General features: G+C 45.4%; 1 protein-coding gene across 1 annotated transcript in view; it reads right to left on the bottom strand.

Moving 5' to 3' along the window:
• LOC133026041 (ephrin type-A receptor 7-like) overlaps positions 1-22,261 on the bottom strand; it is a 140,962-nt gene extending 118,701 nt beyond the window's left edge. The window contains exon 1 of the mRNA XM_061092856.1: positions 22,183-22,261. Coding sequence (XP_060948839.1) covers positions 22,183-22,261 — 79 coding nt within the window. The remainder of the gene's footprint in view (positions 1-22,182) is intronic.
• Positions 22,262-23,468: the final 1,207 nt, after the last annotated feature.

Here is a 23,468-nt window from a genome sequence, read left to right as displayed (position 1 = left end):
CTCTCCTCCTATCATCCCGGTCATGTCAGCACCGCGTCTGAGGACCCGAACAACCTTTACCGGCGCCCTGCAGGTCCAGCCCCCATTATCCTCAGCATCGATCTCTGCTGCATTGATGAACGATAGCGGAGACGGACGCAGAAGAGATAAAGGGGAAGCAGGATGGATGGATGGATGGTTGGACGGACAGACAGATGAGCAGGAAAGGAGAGAGGAGAGGGAGAAAGGGTCGACAGGAGATGACACAACCTGAGTAATAGACTAAGCAGAGGCGGACAGATGAGAGAAAAGTAAGAAAACACAAGAGAAGGAGGGAGAAGATGAAGCAAGGAGGGAGGGGTGGGGGGGTGGATATTGTAGGAACATTTGTCAATAGCCAGCCGTTCGACCTTGGGGATCGATGTGTCCGACAGCCAATCAGTCAGGAGGCTGCGTGACCAGTTGTGCTCGGTGGAGGGACGGAGAGAAGAGAGAGAGGTAGAAGAAAAGATGGCTCTGTCATAGCAGTCAATAGGCCGGAAAAAAACAGACCACCTGTCGACCCCGACAGAAGCCCAGAACAAATGGCACAAAGAAAGACAATGGGAGCGGAGAGAGGGGGTAATGGCAAAGGGAAAAAAGAACATGGATTACACCAAATGGACCGATGAAGGATGATAAAGCACGAAATGAGCAGGGACGAAGATGAAGGTTCACCTGGAGATTGTCTTTTTCAGCAAAAAGCCTAAAGACGGTGATGGAGCCGGAGAATTCAGGGACAAGAAGACCACCTCTTCGTCACTGGTCAGGACGGATGTCTAAGCCGAGGGTCTCAATTCCCCAAGTGTCCTCGAGCAAGACAATGAACCACAAACTGCTCGTGAGATATATGAGCTAGAAGCGCTGTTTGCTTGGAGTGATTGTTAAGACTATAAAAACACCCTTTACTGTAAATACATCCCATTTATCTCCGGCTCTTCAAAACTTAAATTCTCAGTTGACATGCAACATCGACCTTTATAGTTTTTAATGTTGTGTGCTTTGTCAAACTATTTTAGAACGTTGGCCTGTGAGATTTTCTTGACCTCTACACTTTTTAAGCGGCAAATTAATCTTACAAGACCATAAACACAAAGAAAACAGAAGAGGGAGAAGTTGGCTTTACTTTTAAAAGTTATAAAAAGCTGGATGTGAGGAGTGTGCAGATTGCTGAGCTGGTTTATCGCCCGTTACAAAAGGTTCCTAAGTTTCTGCAAAGTGCCGTTGAGCTCATTTCAGACAAACCCTTTAATGACGGGCTTGTGCAGCTGGTGATATTAGAGTCATATCAGATGGGAGCTCATCAGCGGAATTGAGCCGGCTGCTCCACCAGAGACCTGCTGCGCTCACTACGATTCAAAAGACACCAAAAGGAAATCAGAGCGACCTCAAACTGAGGAAGTGTCCGAGTCTGAGGAGACGGTGAAACTCACCCGGCTCAGCAAAGGGATCCATTAGTGATAAGCACACAAATGCAGGCGGATTCCTCCTTGAGAAATCGTGGTTATTAATTAGCAAACCAAGGTAATAAATATATAATGTGGAGTGAAGCAGCGGTAGGAAGCTGAGAGTGGTTAGAGAGCCAGATTGAGCCAAACCACAGCAGCAGTGGGTCGGTAATTAATGAAATCAAAGAGACAAAGAGCACTCCCCCCCCCCCCCCCCACGGGTAAACAAGAACCCAACAGGACAGAATGAAAAACACAGTGCACACCCACAGTCACCACCACAACCACAACCACGTCTTCCTCACCCTCCTCTTCCTCCACTTCCAATTGTTTGCATGTTCATCACCGGCCAGATAATAGGACAGACTTAATCTGTTAATTCCTCTATTTTTTTTTTTAGGGACCAGTGCTGCTGTGTATGTAAATGCAGAGCAGAGCAGCACTGGTTCTACAGCAGCGGACTGGCTGGTTGACTGGGGGATTTAATTATCAGGCTAATTGCTTGTTTTCCTCTAACTGTTAACCACAGGGCCGCTGCTGCTACCACACTTCCCTTGGTCCTCACGCCTGAGGCAGACGCGGGTTTCCCTGAAAAGGACGAGATAGTGAGGGAACACCACAGGAAACAAGGATTCCTTTTCCTGTACGACATGAATGGTTACACGTGAGGGGTGAGGTTTTTATTCTGCTTATTAGTTATCTTTATACTTTTACCGAAACCGAAAACAAGCAGATCAGCAAGACTACATTAACCTCAAGGAAAAAACACATTTCAATAAAGTCCCCTCGCTTTTAGTGAAGTTTTACGAAGGATTATTTTTGATTCACTCTCATGAAAACAAATTATTACCCTGCTGTGATGTGACAGTTGTAAAAGAAAACATGACACTATTTCATATACTCCTCTAATGAGGGGGAGTGAAACTCGGTATGTTGGGTAGAGATGGTTTCTCTCTCTTCCCAACGTGATCCGCTCCATAACGTCATTCAAGATGTTCCATTACACATATGAGTAAATCTACTCTCATCTTTACTCACACACACTCACGTCTCCCATGAATACTGTGACACACACACACACACACACAAATCTATTTTCCGATGACATCTGTGCGTCTTCTCGAGTGCGTATTAGAACACGTGTTCATTCACACGTATGTGAATTTTGTGTGTCAATGGAGTATTTGCCGTGTCCTCGGGACAGACGTGTAGTGAGCAAGAGACGCAACATGCTGAGTGATAAAATCTGCAGATGGAGCCTCGGGTAATTAGAGTTCATCAACATGACAACTCGGGTCTCGCTAATCAGGCCATTAATACACACAAACATACAGTATTAACTCAAAGGCAGCATTTCCGTGATTAGCTCAGACTAACAGGGCAAACAAGTGGCTCTGTTAAAAATACACACGCGGCTCTAAATTAAAACAAGACAAGAACTGTGATCTACAGTATAATTGGATATTCAACGAGGAAAAATATGACGGAATTGCCATTTGTGTCGCCTGTTTGCAAATCTTTTATCGGTCCACTGAGTGAAATATTCTAAGTCTCTTCCTGGTCCCTGATCAGCTCATTAAGCTGTACATGTTGTTAAAATCAGGATGTAAAGCAGGAACCTCTTCTCAGAATACTGTTTAATAATCGAGATGGTAAAACAGTAATGGTTTAAGCACCTTCATCAGCACAACACAACAGCAGCCTTGTAAACACTACACTATGTCCCATCTGCACCACGACAATAAAAACCTCCTTCACAGACACACGCTGCTCGATGCTGTGCGGTGAACTCTCTGCTCCCTGAGGGTTAAAGGTCAGAGGTCATACGATTCGACCCCTAATGCCCTCCTCGACGCCTCGCATCAAAACACCAGCGTCATCCAGCTCGGAGCTCAGAGGTCCTGTCCCCGAGGGGCTCGGCCTATCGAGCGGGGGGCCGCGTCGGCCAATCAGAAACAGGTGGAGCGACTCGTAGGGGGATTTGATCAAATGTGTGTTCACCTCATGTTACAAACAAAATGCTTTCAGGCCTTTTGTACTCATGTTGTAATCATGGATGATGTATCGACTGAGGCATTGGATCATGCAGTGTTTTTAGCACCTTAAACAGATGTTTATGAAAAGGTCGGGGTGTGTGGAGAAAACATCGGGTGTGGCCAGATGTGGGATTTTGAGAAAAAAAACAGATGAGGACAATATCCAGAATGGATAAACTTGATGGTGTACATGTGATACAAACTCCTGTGTGATTAAGATTAAGATTAAGATACATTTATTTATCCCACACACATGCACAGACATGCACAGGCACACTCATGCAAGGGGAAATTTAACCTCTGCTTCTAACCCATCTGGTGCAGGACACACAGAGCAGTGGGCAGCCGTGTACAAGGCCCGGGGAGCAGATGTTGGGGGAGTAAGGTGCCTTGCTCAGGGGCACTAGACAGGGTAGGGAGAATCCTCTTGGATTTTTGGACAGATCAATCCAGGTTCGTCTTTTTGTTGTTTCTCCGTGGAGTCGAACCAGAGACCTTTTCTGCCCATAGTCCAAGTTTCTGCCACTAGTCCACCGCCTCTCCACTCTGAAGGTAACACAAAGTGGCAGCATAACCTACACACACAATGTACTGTTCACCTCTTACAGACACTATTGGGTTAAAGCTCCACTGCTCTGGACTCCAAGCAGCAGCAGCTCGTGTGAAGGAGATCCTTCATCTGCCACCGACAGCTTATGGCCGTGTTATAGCCGGCTACAGTGGGAAATATGGATGGAGGGAGGGCGGAGGATATCAAGGGATGGACGGAGAGAGGTGTGTGTGTGTGAGTGTGTGTGTGTGTGTATGGGGGGGAGAGACTACAGGATGACAGAGGGTTGAGAAGATGAGGGCAGAGCGGGGTCGGGAGTCCATGACTGCTGGAGCCCTTCAGAGCCAAGGAGCGTGGCACATGGCATCGCTAATGAAATCTGTGGAATCACTCTCCTGGCAATGAGAAAGAGGGGGTGGTGGTGAGGAGTGGAAGGTGGTGAGGGTGATAGATAGATGAGGGGAGGGGGTCTGCTCAGAAAGATGAAAATATTAAGAAAAATAGAGAATGAGTGACGGAGAAAAAGGAGGGGATACAGAAAAGAGAGGGAGTCCGATCCCTCCACACAGAGGGATGGTGATTTGAATTTGAGGCCCGTCTCCCACGGACTCTGATAAACAGGGACGAGGAGCAAACACCAGACACAATTCCACTGCTACACAACACACAACGCCTGATTGAGGGCAAATTAAAATGCAAATGCAACGCTTCAATTTTTTCCCTGATTTCACCTGCGAGATAAAGCGAGGGACCTCTGCTGCTTCCACAAAGTGCCGACGGGCGCGTGGCGGCGTGTGTGCGTCCCTGTGTGCGTCCCTGTGTGTTTATGAGACAGAGTGTGTGTTTGTTTGTCAAGTTTGAAATGAGAGGAGACGGCAGGGAGACTGGAGGTGACGTTGTATAAACAGATTAGATTCAGTATTGTCCCTCTCTGAGCTGCATTCCAAATCGGCATCGGCACTGCCTCTTCCCTCTGACCTTGGTCCGCCGGCAATTTCAATAGACCTTCGACAGGCTTCCACCAAATCAACACCGCAGGAAGAGAACACGGAAAATAGACTCAAATGTGTCTTTCAAACTAAAATCAGCGGATGGAAGCAGGTTTCTTTAAACGTGAGTCATGTCCAGTGATGCTGGTAACGCGCTACTTAGTAACGCGTTACTCTAATCTGACCATTTTTTTCAGTAACGAGTAATCTAACGCGTTACTATTTCCAAACCAGTAATCAGATTAAAGTTACTCGTCCAAGTCACTGTGCGTTACTATTTTGTCTACTTTTTGTTACTTTTATTATCATCTACACGAACATTGACCCCCCCGATCCCCAACAGAACCAGCCAATGAGGGCCTGACATCCCCAGCAACCCCATCCTATTGGTCCAAACAGTCACACGTCCCAACCCAACCCCTTCACTGACCCTCAGGATATCGGAACGCTCCTTCAACACAGTGTTTTACTGAACATACGTCAAATCCAAAACATAAACATAAACCCAGTCCGTTACAATATATTTGAGTTCAAGAAAGACTGTCATTCTTTTTTTTTTTTTTTTTTTATAAAAAAAAGTATTTATGTTAAGTTAAGTCAAGAAAGACTGTCTTTATTTAATTTTTAAAAAAACATGTATTTTTTCAGGAAATAGTTTTTAAGTTCAACTTAAAATGTCAGGAGATACATTATACGGTGTTGTTGTGTACATTACTGTTAAAAAAGCACTTCTAATAAAGTAAGTGTTGGCAAAACCGGTTGTTATTTTTATGTTGTGGGCAGCTGCTGAATGTAACTAATAAAGTAACTTGTAATCTAACTTAGTTACTTGTTGCCACAGTTACTTTTTCAAAGTAACTGTGGCAACACTGGTCATGTCCCACGTCATTAACTGTTAAGGTCACGGCGATCTAAGACTTTTTACCTTGTGCCTCCTGCATGTGTTTTGTTATTCCATGAGTTTCCCCCTGTTTATTTATGTTGTCATGTGCTTGTTGTGTTTATGTTGTCAGGCCATGTGTGTTCTGTTATTGTCTGGAGACTCCGCCCTCTGCTGCTTCCCGCTCTTTTTCCCCCCTCAGCTGTTCCCTATCATCACCCTGAGTGTTCACCTGTGTCTTGTCTTTGTTCCCCCTTCTATATAAGCCCAGTCGTTCTGTTGTCCCCTGTTGGATTGTATCGTTTGTCTGTGAGAAGCCATGCCAGGATTCTGAGTTTTTGAGGTCTGTTTATCTGGTATGTTATTTGACCTTCTGATTTTTGATCCTCTTAGTTTTTTCCCTTTTTGGAATTCTGTTTTGCCAACTATTGAATTGGATTTCAGATTTTTGAACCTCTTTGTTTTTTCCCTTTTTTGGAATTCTGTTTTGCCAACTATTGAATTGGATTTTCTGTTTTTTTGCCCCTGTCATTTTTGCCTTTTTGGATCCTTGTTTTTTTTGCTATTTTTGAAATAAATAAGTATTTTTTGCATCTTGGTCTGCGATTGGGTCCTTACTCTGAGAAAGCCTAACCATTAACACGCAAGAGACACTGAAAAACCTCCAATTCCTACCAGCGCTGCACAGTACACAACCATTCATGTCTATTTTACAGTTAAGTTCAATGTGCGTCATAATATCGCACTGAATGAAAATTAGCACATTCTACCTATTGTTGTGTTTCCATCACTGCCGAACCGGAGCTGCTCCTGAACTCCACAGCCATCGCTTCACCATATGATTTCAAACCTGTCCAGGTCACGGGTCAGAGACATGTTCAGCTGCTGTGGTCACGTGGTCCCAACGAGCAGAAGGTTCCTGGCTCCAGCCAAATGTCGACTGCAAAGCTCTGCCCGGTTACCGACGGTTACGCTGTTTGATTCGTGGCACAATCACAAACCCCATTTTCCATTTATCGGACAGATTTACTGAGAGATAGTTCACCGACGTTGTCAAGAGGGGGGGGGATAAGAAGGAGAGGCTGACGTGAGGTGGAATGGAGAGAGGGAAATGGATGGAGAAAATAAAAGTGGAAATGCAAAATGAAAATGACTGGAGACTATCAGAGACAAGATGACAGACGGGGTGATAACAAATGAAGGAGAAGAGAGTAACTAAACCAAACAGCTTTTCCTTACAGCTTCTCTTTCACTAACAGAGCTGAATTTTTCATCAGCTTCAATTCTCGCTGGCTAGAAGCAAGATTTCCTTGTGCCTTCACGCTGTGTACGAATAAAAGAAACAAGAATAACTGCTAAGGTGGCATCTGCAGATATGTCACATGTTCTCCACATGAGGTGGGAGGAATTTTCAACTCCGTCCATCTTCACTGACTTTCAGAATGAGAGAGAAAGAAAAGATGTGTCAGTTTACAGACACTCGCAAATATATGATGTATATTATTATTGAATTATTTGCTTTGGTAATTAATGTTTTGCAAGGGAAAGGAAGATTTTCTACGATTATTCTGCTCCTTTTCCTTCAAGATTTGATAACTTGTGTTTGCATATAATTTAGTTTGATCAATGACGGAAATGAACATAAATAGCAAATACGCACAATGAATTTCAATGACTAAGGAAAAGACAGGAAAAAAACAATGGGAATAGGGACAGAAAAAAACAAAAAGTCCAAAACTGATATCTGAGGATACATCCAAACTCTATTTCTCCATCCAGACAAGTCTCAGTTTCTGCCTGTTCAGATTATAATGCAACCCAGCACTTTCCAATCTACAGTGGGGTCAGCAGTGTTGTGAAAAGTTTGCATATAATGTGCATGGATGTGGAAATAACACTGAAATTTAAAATGACCATTTACAATTGTTTTTTCCAGCTGTCAGAGCCACAAAATTATACTCAAATGAGACAGTGAGGCCAAAAACTCCTAATTTAATTGGATGTAACCAGGCAGAACAAGTCACTCGGCCGATTGAAGATTTAGACTCTTTGACTCGACGTCTTCTGTCGACATCGCACCTCCATGATCTACGTCATCAAGTCAACGTTTCCTCCTGCGACTGCTCCCGAGACGGACGCTGGAGGAGGAGTGCTCTTCGCTATCTTGGCTCGATAAATGGCGGTTAGTTAGTTAATGAACTCAAGTGGTGTGGTGTGGTCTGAGTCAGACGTCTGAGTGGTGCTGTCGCTCTGCGTCACCGGCAGCAGCCTCCAGAGTCCCACAAGGACACACACACACACACGACATGCACACACACAGCGACATGCACACACAAACAAACGATATACGGAGGCTTCAAGAGAAACTCCAATGTCACTGGTAGCTGCGTATATTGAAAGTTGGCTGCGAGTGCTTCTGTGTGGGGGGGGGGGGGGGGGGAATTATCCAGCGCCAAAACAAACAATTACATTCCACAAGCTAGTAAGCAATTTGCATTCACATGTAAATCTGCACAATCCTGCCCAGTGAATAGGGCTTCATTGAGTGCTTTAGTGGCATTTAGTGATTTAGTGCCAGGCTCCTTCAAATGACCTTCCAGCAAAGTCCATTACTTTACCTCCTCCCAAACACACACACACACAGACACACACACACAGACACACACACATGACTTCAGACAGAGAGGCAGGTAATTCGCCATTAACTCAAGCCACTCAATCCCTGAAACACTGCCAAGTTCAATTGTGTGAGCGAGTGAGATGGAGTAAGAGAACGCGAAAGAGAATGAGAGAAAGAGGGGAGTGAGGGACGGGGAGACAGATGGAAAGAGCAACTGAGAGAGAGAGAGCGGGTTAGAAAAAAAGAACGAGTGAGAGGGAGAGAGGAAGGTATCCCAGTCACCTCAGCTCCATGGGACGACTTCAGCAATACTCACTAACCTCCACAGATCTATACACACACACAGGGAGAGGACACACGTGCACCGACTTTCAATATTGCACATAATACAAACATTTAAAAAAGAGAAAAGCCGTGCACAGGACGACGGCAAACATCCATTATTTTCTTGTGATTTATTCAAATGCAAATTCAAGAGTAAAAAAATGGACAAACAAGAGCAGCGTGCCAGTACACAAAGAGAGAACTGGGAGAGAATGCTAACATCACCGCATCGGCCTCATAATAACCCTTGGTAACCCTCGGTAACCCCATTAAAATCAATTCATCCGTGGAGTGTGTACCCACAAACACGGCTCCCACAGCAAATGTACTAAATGTGGGGGGGCAAAACAATTACAGCACATAAACCGGCTCTTGCTGAAACACACACACGCACAGAGAGAGACACACACACACACACACACACACACACACACACACACTCAGCCCTTCCCAGCAGAACTGTAATAACCGTGGCTGGCGTTTAGCTACAGGCTGGACCGAGGGGAGATACTGTAAAAACCATGTAATAATTCCAGAGCTTAAGCTGCAGAGAAAAAGAAAGAAAAGGCTTTTTCCAGCATTAGCTATCAAACAATCATTTATCTTATTATTGCGTGTCACATTTACACCACAAGCCCCCGAAAGTGGATGGGCTCACGGTGTTAATGTAATGGTAAACGCACTGCATTTATATACTGCTTCTCTAGTCTTAACGACCACTCACCGCACTTTACACACACACACACACATTCATACGCCGCTTCTGTTTAACACTTCACTCGACTCATACATCACATTCACACACTAATGGACATCACGGGCAATTTGCGATCCGGTGTCTCGCCCAAGGACACGTCCACGTGCGGACCTGGGGAGCAGGAGATCGAACCACATGCCGTCTGATTAATGGGCGACCAGCTCCACCTCTACCTGAGCCACTGGTGCGTGTTTGTGTGTGTGTGCATCATGGACTATGAATAAATAAAGATGGACAAAGCTCATCTACTTCCTCCCATTAAGCAAAAATTAAGTATCCGAGGTATGGGCGCCGCCATCTTGCAACCGCGGTATCAAGGTCCCACTGAGACACAAGCTCGACCAATCACAAGCCAGTCTGAGCCTTCGATGATGCTTATAGCATTAAATAACCAATAACTAATAACACTTCAAACTTCAGTGTTGAACTACATAAAACAGCAGAGAGCATATCTTAGAGAAATGTATTTGAAGTGTAGTTTTACTTTTTAGTTTGGTCCATGTTCCATCTGCAAAAATGGAGGGAGTAGGGTTTGTGACCTATACTGCAGCTTGCCACCAGGGGGCGATCAAGACAATTTGGCTTTACTTTAGAGGAGCTGTCATGTCGTCCATTCTTAGATACATTAATATCTCTGACATTAATATCTCTACATTAATATCTACAACACAACCTGATGTATTAATCCAAAAGCAGTATGAACAGAAAGTAGTTTTTAATAAACAAGCAGCAGGGCTCCAGCAGCCAAAGAGAAACATCTCCACACTTGTAAAACCATCATTTGTCCGAAGCAGACGGCAAAATCTGATTAATACACAACTCCGGGGAGATTTTAATCACAAAGCAGATTGCCCGATGTTCTATTTTGCTGAATAGATGCAATGTTTTCTGAGGCCAATAAGTCATGTTTGCAGAAAAGAGGGTTTTCCATCCTGGAGTGTCAGATCCGATCCGAGCCTGTCCCAGTTGGAAGTGGTGCTTGGTGCTTTGGGGCGTTCGAGTGCCAGCCCGTGGATTAGTCTTCCAGCTGAGCCGCACAATTTGTACTTGCAACAGTTGGTGAAGATTTGTTTCACCCCCCCCCCTCTTCGTATTTTTAGCGTGTGCTGTTCTTCTTTGATGGCGGTTATTGCTACAACCTGATTTGCATATTTTCTTAGCAAATAAAGCCTCTGCCGTCTTATTGCCGGTCTGGTCCTGGCACCTGCGCTGAGCAACAAGCTCACTTGCTTTCCCTGGATCTGTATTTTACCTGAGGAGCAATATTTCTCTACTCTCATTTTCCAGTGATAATGATTCAAGGTCTTTTGGAGCGTATGTGTCATATCGTTGCACAAACACCTACGACAATGCAACAGTCATCTGGCTAACTTGATAACCAGTCGTTTGTTTTGATTGGCTGCCGGCTGAGTTGCTTCCTGGGTCGGCGTCTTGGTGGATCACCTGACTAAATGACCTGGTCGTCCAGACAGCTGGTTAACGGACGAGCCGATTGGCTGGCTGGCTAATTGACTTGCAGACAGGAAGGCCACATTAATAGCTGAGAGGAAGCTGGGAAAAACAACAGGCGCACACTCCACCCGACCACCCTGCACTGATGACATTCTGATTGCAATCACCACCAAGCACGCAAAGGGAATGCACACACACGCACACGCACACGCACACGCACACGCACAATCACACACGTGTTCACAAATGTGCCGATGGTCTGTGTAATAACATGCAGAACAAGTAGCCGAGAGCACAAACACACAACCGTGTCAGTAGCTGTGCACATCACACACATGTGGTCAACACAAAAGCAACATGGACACATCGGCCAAAGCAGATCCAACAATCAATACCAGAGACGAGTGATTTTACAAGCTGGGTTTGCAGAGTGCTTTTTTTAACCTTTTGCATATTTTACCTGCTTTTCAAATGTTAAAATATTCCCAGTTTCCATTCCCAGTATGTGCCTCTGGTCTCCATCTCCTCCCACACAATCATTTCTGCTTTTCAACTCGCCTGACCGACATGGTTTCACATTAAAATTCTGGATTCCAGCCACAGTAGTGATTTTTTCCTGCAGGTCAGTTTCTTCTTTCCGTCAATTTCAGGCCTCATAAGTTCTTTCTCCAGGTTTCACTTCCTCTTCCCCCCCCTTCCCCTCGTTCGGACCCACAGTAAAAAAATCCCAGAATATGTTTCATCCACTCCCCCCCCGCCCCCCGGCCACTTAGCCTATTACAGTCTTTCCCACTTTGCCTTGCACTTCTGATAAACTGAGCAGATCCGGTCCCACGCTGCTGTGTTAACCTTCGCTGCCACTCGCCACATTACTTCCTCCGCCACCTACCACGCTCTCTCTCTCTCTCTCTCTCTCTCTCTCGCTCGCCGCCGCCGCCGCCCTCGCCGTCTGATCAACTGAGAAGAGCAAGTCCCATGCTGGCGTGTTAACCTGCCTCGCCCACTCACCCCATTACATCCTCTGCCATCTCCCTCTCTCTCTCTCTCTCGCCCCCGGCCCAGTCACTAACACCCTTCCATTACAGATAGTCTTCTCGGCGGGGGGCTATCACTACAAAGACACCCTGCCACCCCCCCCTGTGTGGAAAGGGTGCAGATGACGAGGTGCAATCAGGTGTACGGGCGAGGCAGGACCGGACCGGGGGGGGGGGGGGGGGGTAAGGGAGGGGTATCATAAAAGCGACTGAGCCGGAGCCGTGCGATTTATGTATTTATTCATTACCGATGGAAGCGGCGTATTAAAAGGTTGGGCAATTTTCCAGGTCACTGACCGAACCCACACGGTGAGGAAGCCATGAAGAGGACAGGAGAGGGGAGACAAGAGAGAGAGAGCGAGAGAGAGAGAGACGAGAGAGAGAGTGAGAGCGAGAGCGAGAGAGCGAGAGAGCGAGAGCGCGAGAGAGAGAGAGAGAGAGAGAGAGAGAGAGAGAGAGAGAGAGAGCGGCTGAGATGGCAAGTCGGTGGAGGCGATATTGGCAGTTGGACACACATCGATGCCTTCAGACCTCACCTGTGTGTGTGTCTGTGTGTGTGTGTGTGTGTGTGTGTGTGTGTGTGTGTGTGTGTGTGTGTGTGTATTTGAGCCAAGTCTACCCCTGTGTGCACCCGCACTGTTGGAGCGAACGCCGGAGCGCATCTGCGGTTTGTGTTTGCGTGTGTCTGAGCGCCGGCTGTGGTTAATGAGTTTGAAAGGTCAAACGCCTCTCAGAAAGATTAATGGGGTTTCCTGGGCATGGGGGGGGGGTAATGGCTTACGAGGCCCAGCCGGACACATTTCCAACATGACGGTCATTACCACCGCGGAGAACAGACACGGGGGGGGGGAGGGGGGGATCGCGAGCAAAGACAAGGACGAAACAAACCTGCTGGGCAGCCGGCACCGGGTAGGAAAACAGTGTGTGTCTGTGGAACTCATGTGTGAACCAGTCTTTGGCATGTTTGATTGTGTTAGTGTGTGTGTATTTGTTTTTTTAATTCCACCGGATATTTGACTTAATCTGTGTGGGATTATGATTCAGGGTAGAAAAGCCACAACACCCGTTTTGTAATTACAAACTTTGACACGTAACCGAAAAGACAACAAAGCCCTCGTGTCATTTTTTAAAATAACTCCCCGTCCCCTCCGTCACCTCTCAGCGTGCGGCCGTTCCAAAGGCCGCCCCCTGCTGTGACCAGCCTTATCCTATTTGGTTTAAAATGTCCGCCACTGGTTGCTCTTTGACCGAAACTGACACGCTCCGGTGCATTCAGGTGTCGTGACAAAGGTTCAGCTGAGGAAATGCAGCCTGTAGAAATGCATGGACCTGGTAGAGTTTTCTTACAACAAATCTTGTTAATGCATTGCTGGGGCAAATTTGACCAAATTTGTGATTTGTCTTATTGATTTTTAACCCATTTATGCTGGAAAAAGTGTTTCTTTGAATTCATATTTTGCTGTTTAAATGAAATAAGCACATTAATGTACCTCCCTTTTTCTTGTATTTCCAACTATACATTACAGATTGCAGCTATTCATCATCACTGTGACATCCAGGATAGTTATAGTGCTTTAGATGTGTTTTGCTACATGAGATATTTTCCTTCTTTGACCAAAGCAAACAACACATGAGTGAAATAGACCCAAGTTCTGCACCCATCACTTGATTTTCAGTTATCCTCAGTTTTCATACCTGTACCTGAACGCACCACACACTGAAATCTACCTGTATTCAGTGTTTGTGTCTCTGCTTCATGTCAAGTTACCAAAGTTTTCTGTACATCTACTCTAAGAAGAATGCAGCTCAATAGCTATATCACTGAGTACATGCTAACAGCTATTTAATGCAACCTGTGTGCACAAACACTACACAACAGCTTTGGAAAGTGTTTTAGGCGACTTTACAGAAGATAATTATTCTTTCATTAACAAACCCTAATGCATCTGCAGCCCACAGAGCTGAGGATGGAAGAGAGAAGTGCGATCGTGACAGAGGGATGATGCAGGATCCAGAATCATGTACATATTTTAACATGTTTGATGTCAGCCGCAGTGTTTTCGTATCTTCCTCACTGACACACACAGATAAAACGAAAGTTCTCCTAACATGTTGCCATCGGGACGGACATGGCGCAGGAGGAGCCGACATGAAAAGCACATTAGGAATCGGCGTTCACAGGCCTCAGCCCGAGCCAGCCAGGCGAACACTGACACAGCAGAGCAAAGATGAAGAGGGGAGACTAATGTCAGAGGAGGGGGTGTGTGGAGTGGACAAACACGCCACATGTGTGTGTGTATGTATGTGTGTGTGTGTGTGTGTGTGTGTGTGTGTGTGTGTGTGTGTGTTAGAGAGCGAAGCTATCGGGAACATGTGCGTGAATCCATGCGTACAGTCGTGAATAGATGTGACTCCTCTTGTGTTTTGTTGAAATCTGCAAAGTGTGTTGCTGCCAGTTTGGACACATGGTCTGGACTGAGCCTCGTGATCCACAAGATGAGAACCGCCTCATGTCAGCTCACGTAACCGTTACGTAAGAGGATCTGGACGACTGGACAACGCTGCCACAGCTGCAGCGTGTTCAAAGGCTCAGAGCGTGTTTGGATGACCTCGCCCTGGTGACCTTGGCTTCAGTTGTGAACTCAGCTTCATCGTGATTCACAGATTTACAGAGTTCCCTCAGCCAAGTTTCTCAAAAACATATATTCAAGGTTTTCATATTGTCTCGACAAAGACTACCACCCAGTTTGGGATCTTTAGCCATGTGTAGCTGCACTAGAATACTCAATCTGAGACGGGTTCGGACACAGATTTTGAAATTATGATCTGGTTCAGTCACGTTTTGATCTTTTACTTGATTTTATACTCTGCACGTGCCTTAAACATTCGGGTTGGGTCGGGTTCAGACACAGAACTCAGAAAGCCTTTCAGCTTCGGGTCAGGCTCGGTCAGTTTCCTTGCAGGTTCGGACAGAAATTGTCACTTTGCACATTCCAGGACCAGTGTCACCTCCATGACACGAGTGTGATGGGGCCGTTTAAACTGGGCTCAGTGGAGGTTGATGGTCTCTAAGCCAACATCTGAAAGGGAGGGCAATGCATTTAACCTCCAGTAAAACAATACCTTGAGGTTGACTTCCTTCCCAACATTTCCCTCTCAGGAGCTTTAAAGCTGCTTGATGCAACAGAGCGTGAACGGGCAGGATTGAAAATCTGCAATCATAGATTCAAAATCAAGTAGAGAAAGAAATTTGAAACTCTGGCCAAATCAAGGGAAATCTTTGGTTTTAGGACTTTTCTCAGATTGCCAGTGATTACTTGGCCGGCAGCTTCTGAGAGTCGGACCACACATCCAATGAATAAAGTCTTATGAGCTTGAAGTCTTTCTAATCTCAATAAACCTGTTTTTAATTTGATTTCCTTTGTTTTCACCAACGGAAAAAACAAGGATATTAAATTCAGATGCTGGGGGGAGTGTGAGGGTGGTGAGGACTGACTGAGCGCCGCCGAGTTGTCAGTTCAATTCCCAACTTGCCCGCCCACACTCAGCTTCTCATTAATGCAGTTAGTGTTGACTCTCAATGCAAAACACAGCGGGCGGAGGAATTGTGCCGAGAGCGAAAGCTACAGCACAAAGACTCACCGGTGACATTTTTTCAACTTTGGACACAAAATCTTGCCAAAAAACGCTTTTAATCAATTAGCATTCGAACAAAAGCAGCAACTATGAATCATTTGTACAAAAATCAGGCTGGAATATAATTCTGAGATACTGGCGATGTGGGTGGTAACACACATTTTGTATTTTCTTTGGACTTTTTTGCATATAACCTTTGCAGAACCTTTAGAGGAACAGGCCCTTGAGAGGTTTGCATGAGGCTCTGACATGAACTCACATGTGCTTTTGCAGAAGAAGCTCTGGTTTATTCTGCAGTGTGGGTTTGAAAACCTCTCTCCTCCAATATTTACATGTCCTTATGTTTCTGCTACTTGAATAAACACTCTGATAACTTCTTGCTTTGTGATTCCTGAAAAAGTCAAATGCAATAATGGGTGATATTTTTCTTAAAACAATCTAAAAAGTTTAACATGATGGAAGTAACCAACTGCAAATAAACCAAAATTAATAAAAAGTTTACTTGATTGATCACTTCATCAATTAACTATCTGAAAACGAGACGTCAAAACACAAAGATATGTAACTATAAATTACATACAAATCAGCAAATCATTTTATGGCCAGGATCTTACATATACTTAATATTTTTGCTTGATGTTAATTGTTAATTTGATCAACTTGTTAATATTTCAACTCATAATTTAAGCTCAGATTTTTAAAATATGCCATTCTTTATTTGACCCTATATTTTCCAGTGTGAGCTCATTTCCTTTTTCTGTTCTAAATTACTTTTAACGATTTAATTGCCTCCTGCACAAATTTCCTCTTGTTCTTTAATAATTCATGATAAAAAATAGTTCAGTCAATCTATCGCCCGAATATCTAAAACATCACATCTCACCCGGCAGCTTGTCATGTTCAATAAAGAGGATAATTGTGTCTTCAAATGCAATAAAATGTGACTTCCCTGGTTTTCTCAGCCCTTCAAACAACATGTAAACAACTATGAGAATAATATAAAAAAAACAAATGGGATGTGGACACGTAAATGTCTTCTAATCAACTTCTAAAATTCCGAAGTCTGTCACACTTCCTTCATTTGTCACTTTCAGCTCCACAGAGCCTCATCGGGCCGCTACGGCTGAAACACCTGCTAAACCCCCCCACACATCTACAGAGACACAGCTCTTTCTCGCTCCCGTCGACAAACACACACACACGCACACACACACACACACACACAGACACACACACACTCCCTTTCCCCGATGGCTCATTCTTGCCGATCCAGCAGAAAAGCCCCGATGCGGTTGTAGCGTCCTTTCCCTGAACAAAGGGAATCAGGTGACCCCATTGGGATTCAATAAACACAAATACTCACACACACACACACACACACACACACACAGACACACACACAGTTCCTCAGTCCATCAGCCTCAGTCAATGCGTTCCAGTGCAGCGGGAGGTAAATAAGCATCTGGCTGATCTGATGCACTGACGTGTTAGAGGAACCTTTAGTCTGTTTCATTACATGTAACATACAACAGCCATGGAACAAAGCTGTGGTGGCAGCTTACAATTCCCTCATCACTTGCCCCCCCCCTCCACTTGCTTTTACTCCCTTCCAATTTTCTTTCTGTCACTCCCTCATCCACTAAACCTCTTTCCTCACCTCTATACCTGACACACCTCTTCTCCCTTTCTCCACCCCTCTCCCTACATCCATTTCACCGCACTTGTGCCTCCACCACTCCTCCTCCTCCTCCTCCTCCTATCTTCACCCTCATCTCGTCTCTCCAGAAAATGACAATGTCCCCGAGGGCTCAGCGGGCAGGGGGGGGGGACAATGCGGCGATACGCCCGCCGTCTTCACAAATCACAAATGACCTTTTGCGTTCGCAGAGGTCACAGTCATCTGATCCAGCGAGCACGGGTCCAACGCCGCTCTCGCCAGCCGGAGACGGACCAGTGCAATCAGGGCCAGCAGTGGCAGCAGAGCAGAAATAAGCCGGAATAAATCACAGACAATTAGTCCCAAATGATGCCTGGGAGGAAGGAGTGTTACTCTCTGCCAGGCTGGCAATCGCTGGTAAAACCCGATATTACTCAGATTGCTTTTTAAGTACTAATTATAAGATTCAGTAATTATGTAACATACGAGTCGAGTTTAATAATGAAGACGCTTTAATTGACTCGTGAAACAAGAAGGTTCCCGTCTAAATAAAAAGCAGGTTTATCAAATAAGTGACGTGAAGGTGACGTCTTATCTGAATATTACACCTGAGGTAATTTAAAAGTTAAAAAAGCAAATTACAGAAAGTCTCTCAAAAGACAAAAGAATGAACCTCAGATTGCATCTAAATTAGAGCTACTGTTCAAAGTCACAGTGTTTTCAGATTTGTGGTTTGAGGGCATTATTATTACTTTGTGAAAGTTAGAAACAGGCTGTGGTTATAGAAAGTGTAACTGTGTGATGTGATTATGTGTTTGTGCTTGAGGAAAGATTGTGGCTATGCAAGTTAACAAACATGAGTCTGTTTCTGTAGGTTCAGACCAGTACAATGCATATTTGAGGAGGTGTGTGTGTGTGTGTGTGTGTGTGTGTGTGTGTGTGTGTGTGTGTGTGTGTGTGTGTGTGTGTGTGTGTGTGTGTGTTTGCAAATAAAGTTAATGAAAAACACAAGTGGAAGAAAACAAATTCTCCTTTGGCAGAGAAGAGTGTGGTGAAGAGGTGACAGTTATCTTGAAAGTGTTTCGGCTTGAGATTGAAAGAAATTTGCATTGTGTTGTGTTCCGAGACCCAGTGACTCCACTTCATAAAAGTACAAGAGACTGAAAGGTGAGAAACAGAATAAAAAACAGAGACAAAGGAAGGAAGGACACGGAGTTCATGGTGAGTTCTGTGATCTGTCATATTCTCAAACACACTGAGGATTTACAAGTTCCACTACAAACACTTCCACCTGCAATGGCACCAATCAACACAAACAATCATCATCCAACATGAGCTTCATTCCTCAGGATAACAAAACAAGCAAAAGAGACTTTAACACCTTCGTACTTTCTGGTTTAGTTCGGATCAAAATAACAGGTGTGAAAGGCGCCTCTGACCAACAGAGGTTTGTGAAAACACTATTTTGTCTTTTTCAGACCTTGAGACTTGGAGACAGCATCAAACAAGAGAAAGAGAAGCAGCACCAGCTCACAGGAATCTGACTAGATAACAATTTTCTCCATCTAACTGCAAAAGATACTTTTTCTCAATGCAATTTATAACACATCGCTGAAAAGACGAGAGGCCACCAAAAGACATACAATCCACTACAAACCAACATGTGTCAAAAAAGGTCCTGAGTAAAACTTATCGGATCAAATGTAAACAAACCAACAACGACATGAACCTTGGTTTGGACTTCCAGGTTAGAATCTGTCCTTTCAGAGACAATTACTGGATCTTGTATAGTAGCTACCTAAAACCTTGGAGATAAGAAATGTTAAAAAGAACATGCATTGACTCTGAAGTGGAACTACGTGAGGTTACAGCTGAGAGGCTGCGTGGTGGCAGACCAGTCATATTATCAGGAGGTACACAAGGAGTTTTCTGTGTGTTCCCGACACGTTTATCCCAAACTGTCTCTGTCTCGGCCTCTCAAACCTTCACGGTACAAAACCTCGGCTGTAAATTTTAAATTACACAAGATGAGAAAGGCCTGAGCAGAATGAGGCTGCAGCAGGTAAAGAGAGAGTCTGCATGGAAGAGAGTCTCCAGGAACCCGGTGCAGCCGAGTCACCCCGGCCGCTCCGACCCCACCAGGCATCAAGCGAATCCCCGGGATGATCTCACAGGTTACGCTGCAGTTTTCTGACTCTCCATCACTCCGCTCCTCTCCCCCACTCGGCCTCTATTGTTCTGTACCTGGCTCGTGCCCTTTCGCAGCCTGCTGCAGAGTGGATGGATGCAGGGGGTGGGAGGGGGGGGAGAGGGAGGGAGGGGAAGTAAATGAGATCCCGATGAGATGCCAAGGTGTGTTAGCGGTGAGGCGTGGGGGAATGAGAAAAGGGGGCCTGAAGGGAGGGAGGGGGGGTGGCTGGATCGAGTGTGTGTGTGTCTGTGTGTGTGTGTGGGATGGTGGACAACTCTGCCCCCCCGGCCGTATTAGCACCTGCTAAGTCAGCTCAGGACGCGGGGGGGAATGTGCACGGGAGAAGGAGAGCTACAGGGAGGAAAGTGAGGAGAAGGAAGAAGACATACGAGAGGACCAGTGGGAAGAACAAAGGAAGACACAAAAGGACAAAGGACGTAAGAACTAACAATATAATAATGTAGACGCACACATCGGCCACGCAGCAACACAAAGGGAAATGTCAAAACTGTGAGTAAGAGCTAATAAAGGATTATAATAAGTAACGAGGGCAGACGAGAAGGATTTCATGAGTGGGGATCAAAGAGCCGAATACCTATTGTAATATAATAAAGGGTTTAACAGATCCCCTCAATATCCCTCACAGAGTAAAGACTGCAGGCTGAATAAAAACACACATTTCTGGAGGTAGAGAAAACTGTTGGAGAAGCAGTAACTCACTCTCACAGAGCAGCCAGAGCCCGGACGGCTGCGTATATAACCTCATTTAAAATGGACGTAATGGCCGAGAATCTAAAGCAAAGAGGGAGAAGGAGGGAGGAGGAAACCTCTCCAGTGTTTCCCTATCTCCCAAATCCTCACAAACAGCGAGAAAAGAATCGCTGCCAACAGCCGCCTCCAGGAGCACATTGCTTTCACAGCAATTAATCGCGAGCATCAATTCAACAAAAGCTAGCATCCGAATCCAGCTAGCCGGCGTTCCAGGGAACCGAATCAATCTGGCATAGAGAGTCCTGCGAGTGCTGAATCCAAAGCTGGAGAGGAAGCGTGTGTGTGTGTGTAAACGCCAGGGAGGGAGTGCAAGTGTGTGTTTGTGCGAAGTGCATGAACAGAAGGGCCCTCCAAGCCCAGAAACGATCCCATCATGCAAAGTGTGCGTGCGCTTGGTGAGGAAAGCTCCCATGCAAACGCAACGTGTACGTGTCAAGCGAGTGTGTGCATTTGACCCTGAGCTGCGTGTGGGGCTGATGCACTTTGCTGCGTGTCAATGATGTATGGCTATATGCTGTATATGTGTGTGTGTGTGTGTGTGTGTGTGTGTGTGCCAAAAGTGCACAGTCTTGTAGCAGGTGAAATTGTGTACGGGCGCATGAGCGTGTGTATCCAAAACCCACTCATCTGTGCCTGGATAATAAAGCCCCTCTTTGGAAAGAGCCATTATGTTCTTTTCCACTTCTTCAATCTCAGAAGTGATTAAGATCACTTTCCACCTGAGCCACACACACACACACACACACACACACACACACAGACACACACACATACACAGTCACCAATCACAAGTTTCACAAGGTTTACAATAACTTGTAAAGGCATGAAGTATTTAACTGCAATCAGCCGGCTGCTGGCTGATGCTAAATGCTCCTTCTCCTGCACACCCACTCCACAAAGTGCACATGAACAGGGGCAATTAAACAAGCCAGCAATCCGACTCCCACATCAGCATTAAATCTGGATAAAACACACTCAGTGAATCATTCATCATGCTCCTGCAGCCCGGTGTTGATTCCTGATGGAAACATCCACAATTTATCTCCCAGTGCTCAGGATAAAAACACAGATGGTGGAAAAGAGAGGGGTTGTGGAGGGATGCAGCTAAAAGAGAGACGAGTTGCGTGCAGCAGCATTAAAGCATCAGCCTGTATAATGCGCCTGTCGTCTGTGCCACAGCAGCCAAAGCGCAGGAAAAGACAAAGAAACCAGTTGCGCAAATATTTCATGACAGAAAACTACGACTCTTTTCACATCTTAGTGACATCAGACTGAGGATTTGTGTGTTATTAAGAGAGGAGCGGTGGAGGAATGTGACTTCTCCTCTCGGAGTGAATCAGAAAGTGAGAACTGAAGCGGACGGTGGATCCAGAAATGATCCAACGTGAATCAGGTTTCGGGTCTTTGGAGCAAAATTGTTTTAAAACAACTTGGGTACATCTGCAATTTAAAGTTGAGCAGATGCAGTGATTGAGGGAATTATCATCATCAGGACAGGGTTTTAAACTGAGTGAATAAAACCTCATGTGAACGGGTTTGTCCGGGATTAGAAGCTTTGAGCACAAATGCGTAAATCTGTCGGATAAGCTTTTGGTAAAAAAACGCGTTTTCACGCCACCGTTGTTTTCTTTTGCATTTTCACTGCGCACTGACAAAACACAAACATGATGCCTCGTCTCCAACTCCACTAAAAAAAAAAAAATGCACGTCCTCTCATTACTGCACAGCATGCACCTGCTTCCATCACCGGACAAACTCCTGGAGCCTCGTCCGTCCGTGCGCGCTGCGGCTGAAAGGGAACTCTCATGTCTCCACGTACCTTCCTCTGCGTGACAGTCTTCCACTCGGATCAGCAATAAAATCCAAAGCACCGACACCAGCGTGTTCCGGAGATCCATGGTTTGTGTGCACAGCTCCGCGGGGGGGCTCTGCTCATCTCCGGCCAGCCTTGCGCACGACGCACCGCAGCAGAGATGGAAGCGGGACGTCGTCTGGGCAACTAGTGCAAGAGCCGGCTGCCACTCGGCCTATTTCACATCTCGGGGGAGGGTTCAGTGGAGGAGATTGACAGCAGGCATGCGCAATGAGCTGGGCTGTGGAGTGGAGGGGTGCGTGAGAGTGGTCCTATCGTGGAGCTGCAGCACTGGGATCACTGGGATCACTGGGACAGGTGTTTCCACGGGACTCGAACCTGCAGCACTGAGGGTTTCTATTTTCTATCACTGACTTGTCCTGTTGGAGGAAGACAGGGGACGTGGTGAGGACACGTGTGTCTGAGGAGGTGCTGCCATTGGTTAGTGAGGATTCAATCTTCTGCTCTGAGAACTGGAAGTGTGTGGATGGCCCTACATGTTAGATTATTATTTCAAATAAGTGGTTTTCATGAGAACACAATCAGTGCTCGGGAAGAAAAACACTTTACGAACTGAAAATTGCTCTTTTTCATCAAGATACATGCTTCAAATATGTCATTTGAAAGTTATTTTTGTGTCAAATCTGATCATTTCTCACGTTCACACTCCACAGTTATGGGAGAAAGAAATATAAAAACATGTAGTGACAGACTGCAGTAGCTCAGGGAACTGACTTAGGAACATTCTTTTATTCATTTAAGGAAATAGCAGAGGCTTTAGTTAGATATGATTACACACAATTCAATATGGAAGCACAGATACAAAATAAAATACAATTAATACCTTAACGATCACCATTTTAAAAGCTTCAAAAAAACTTGGTCTTTTTTCATTTCCTTTGTTCTGTTATCACACAAATCAAAAGTGAAAATCCAAACATGAGAGAAAATCTTATCAATCAGTGTCATTGTCCCCACATCCCGAACAAACAAAAGTAAACACTGATCAGGTTATTTGTTAAAAAATTCAAACAGCACACAAATTGTCCTTAAATTGACTCGAGATAATTTCTGTAATGGAAATCACTTCCTGTCTCGGGGGGACTATTGATCTGCTGGTACTTAAAGTGAGGAGACGTGTTCACGTGTTGTGCAGCAGGCGACGAGCTCCTCTCCCGGGTTTGTTCATCCTTCGTGAGACGGTAGAAGAACCAGGATGAAGCAAAATGTGGAAAATGCCGTTTCAGGGGTTT

Source organism: Limanda limanda, chromosome 19 (genome assembly GCF_963576545.1).
Source record: "Limanda limanda chromosome 19, fLimLim1.1, whole genome shotgun sequence".
In the NCBI taxonomy this organism is placed as follows: domain Eukaryota; kingdom Metazoa; phylum Chordata; class Actinopteri; order Pleuronectiformes; family Pleuronectidae; genus Limanda; species Limanda limanda.
Note: the sequence above shows the minus strand (reverse complement) of the source record. Positions and strands in the feature narration are given on the sequence as shown.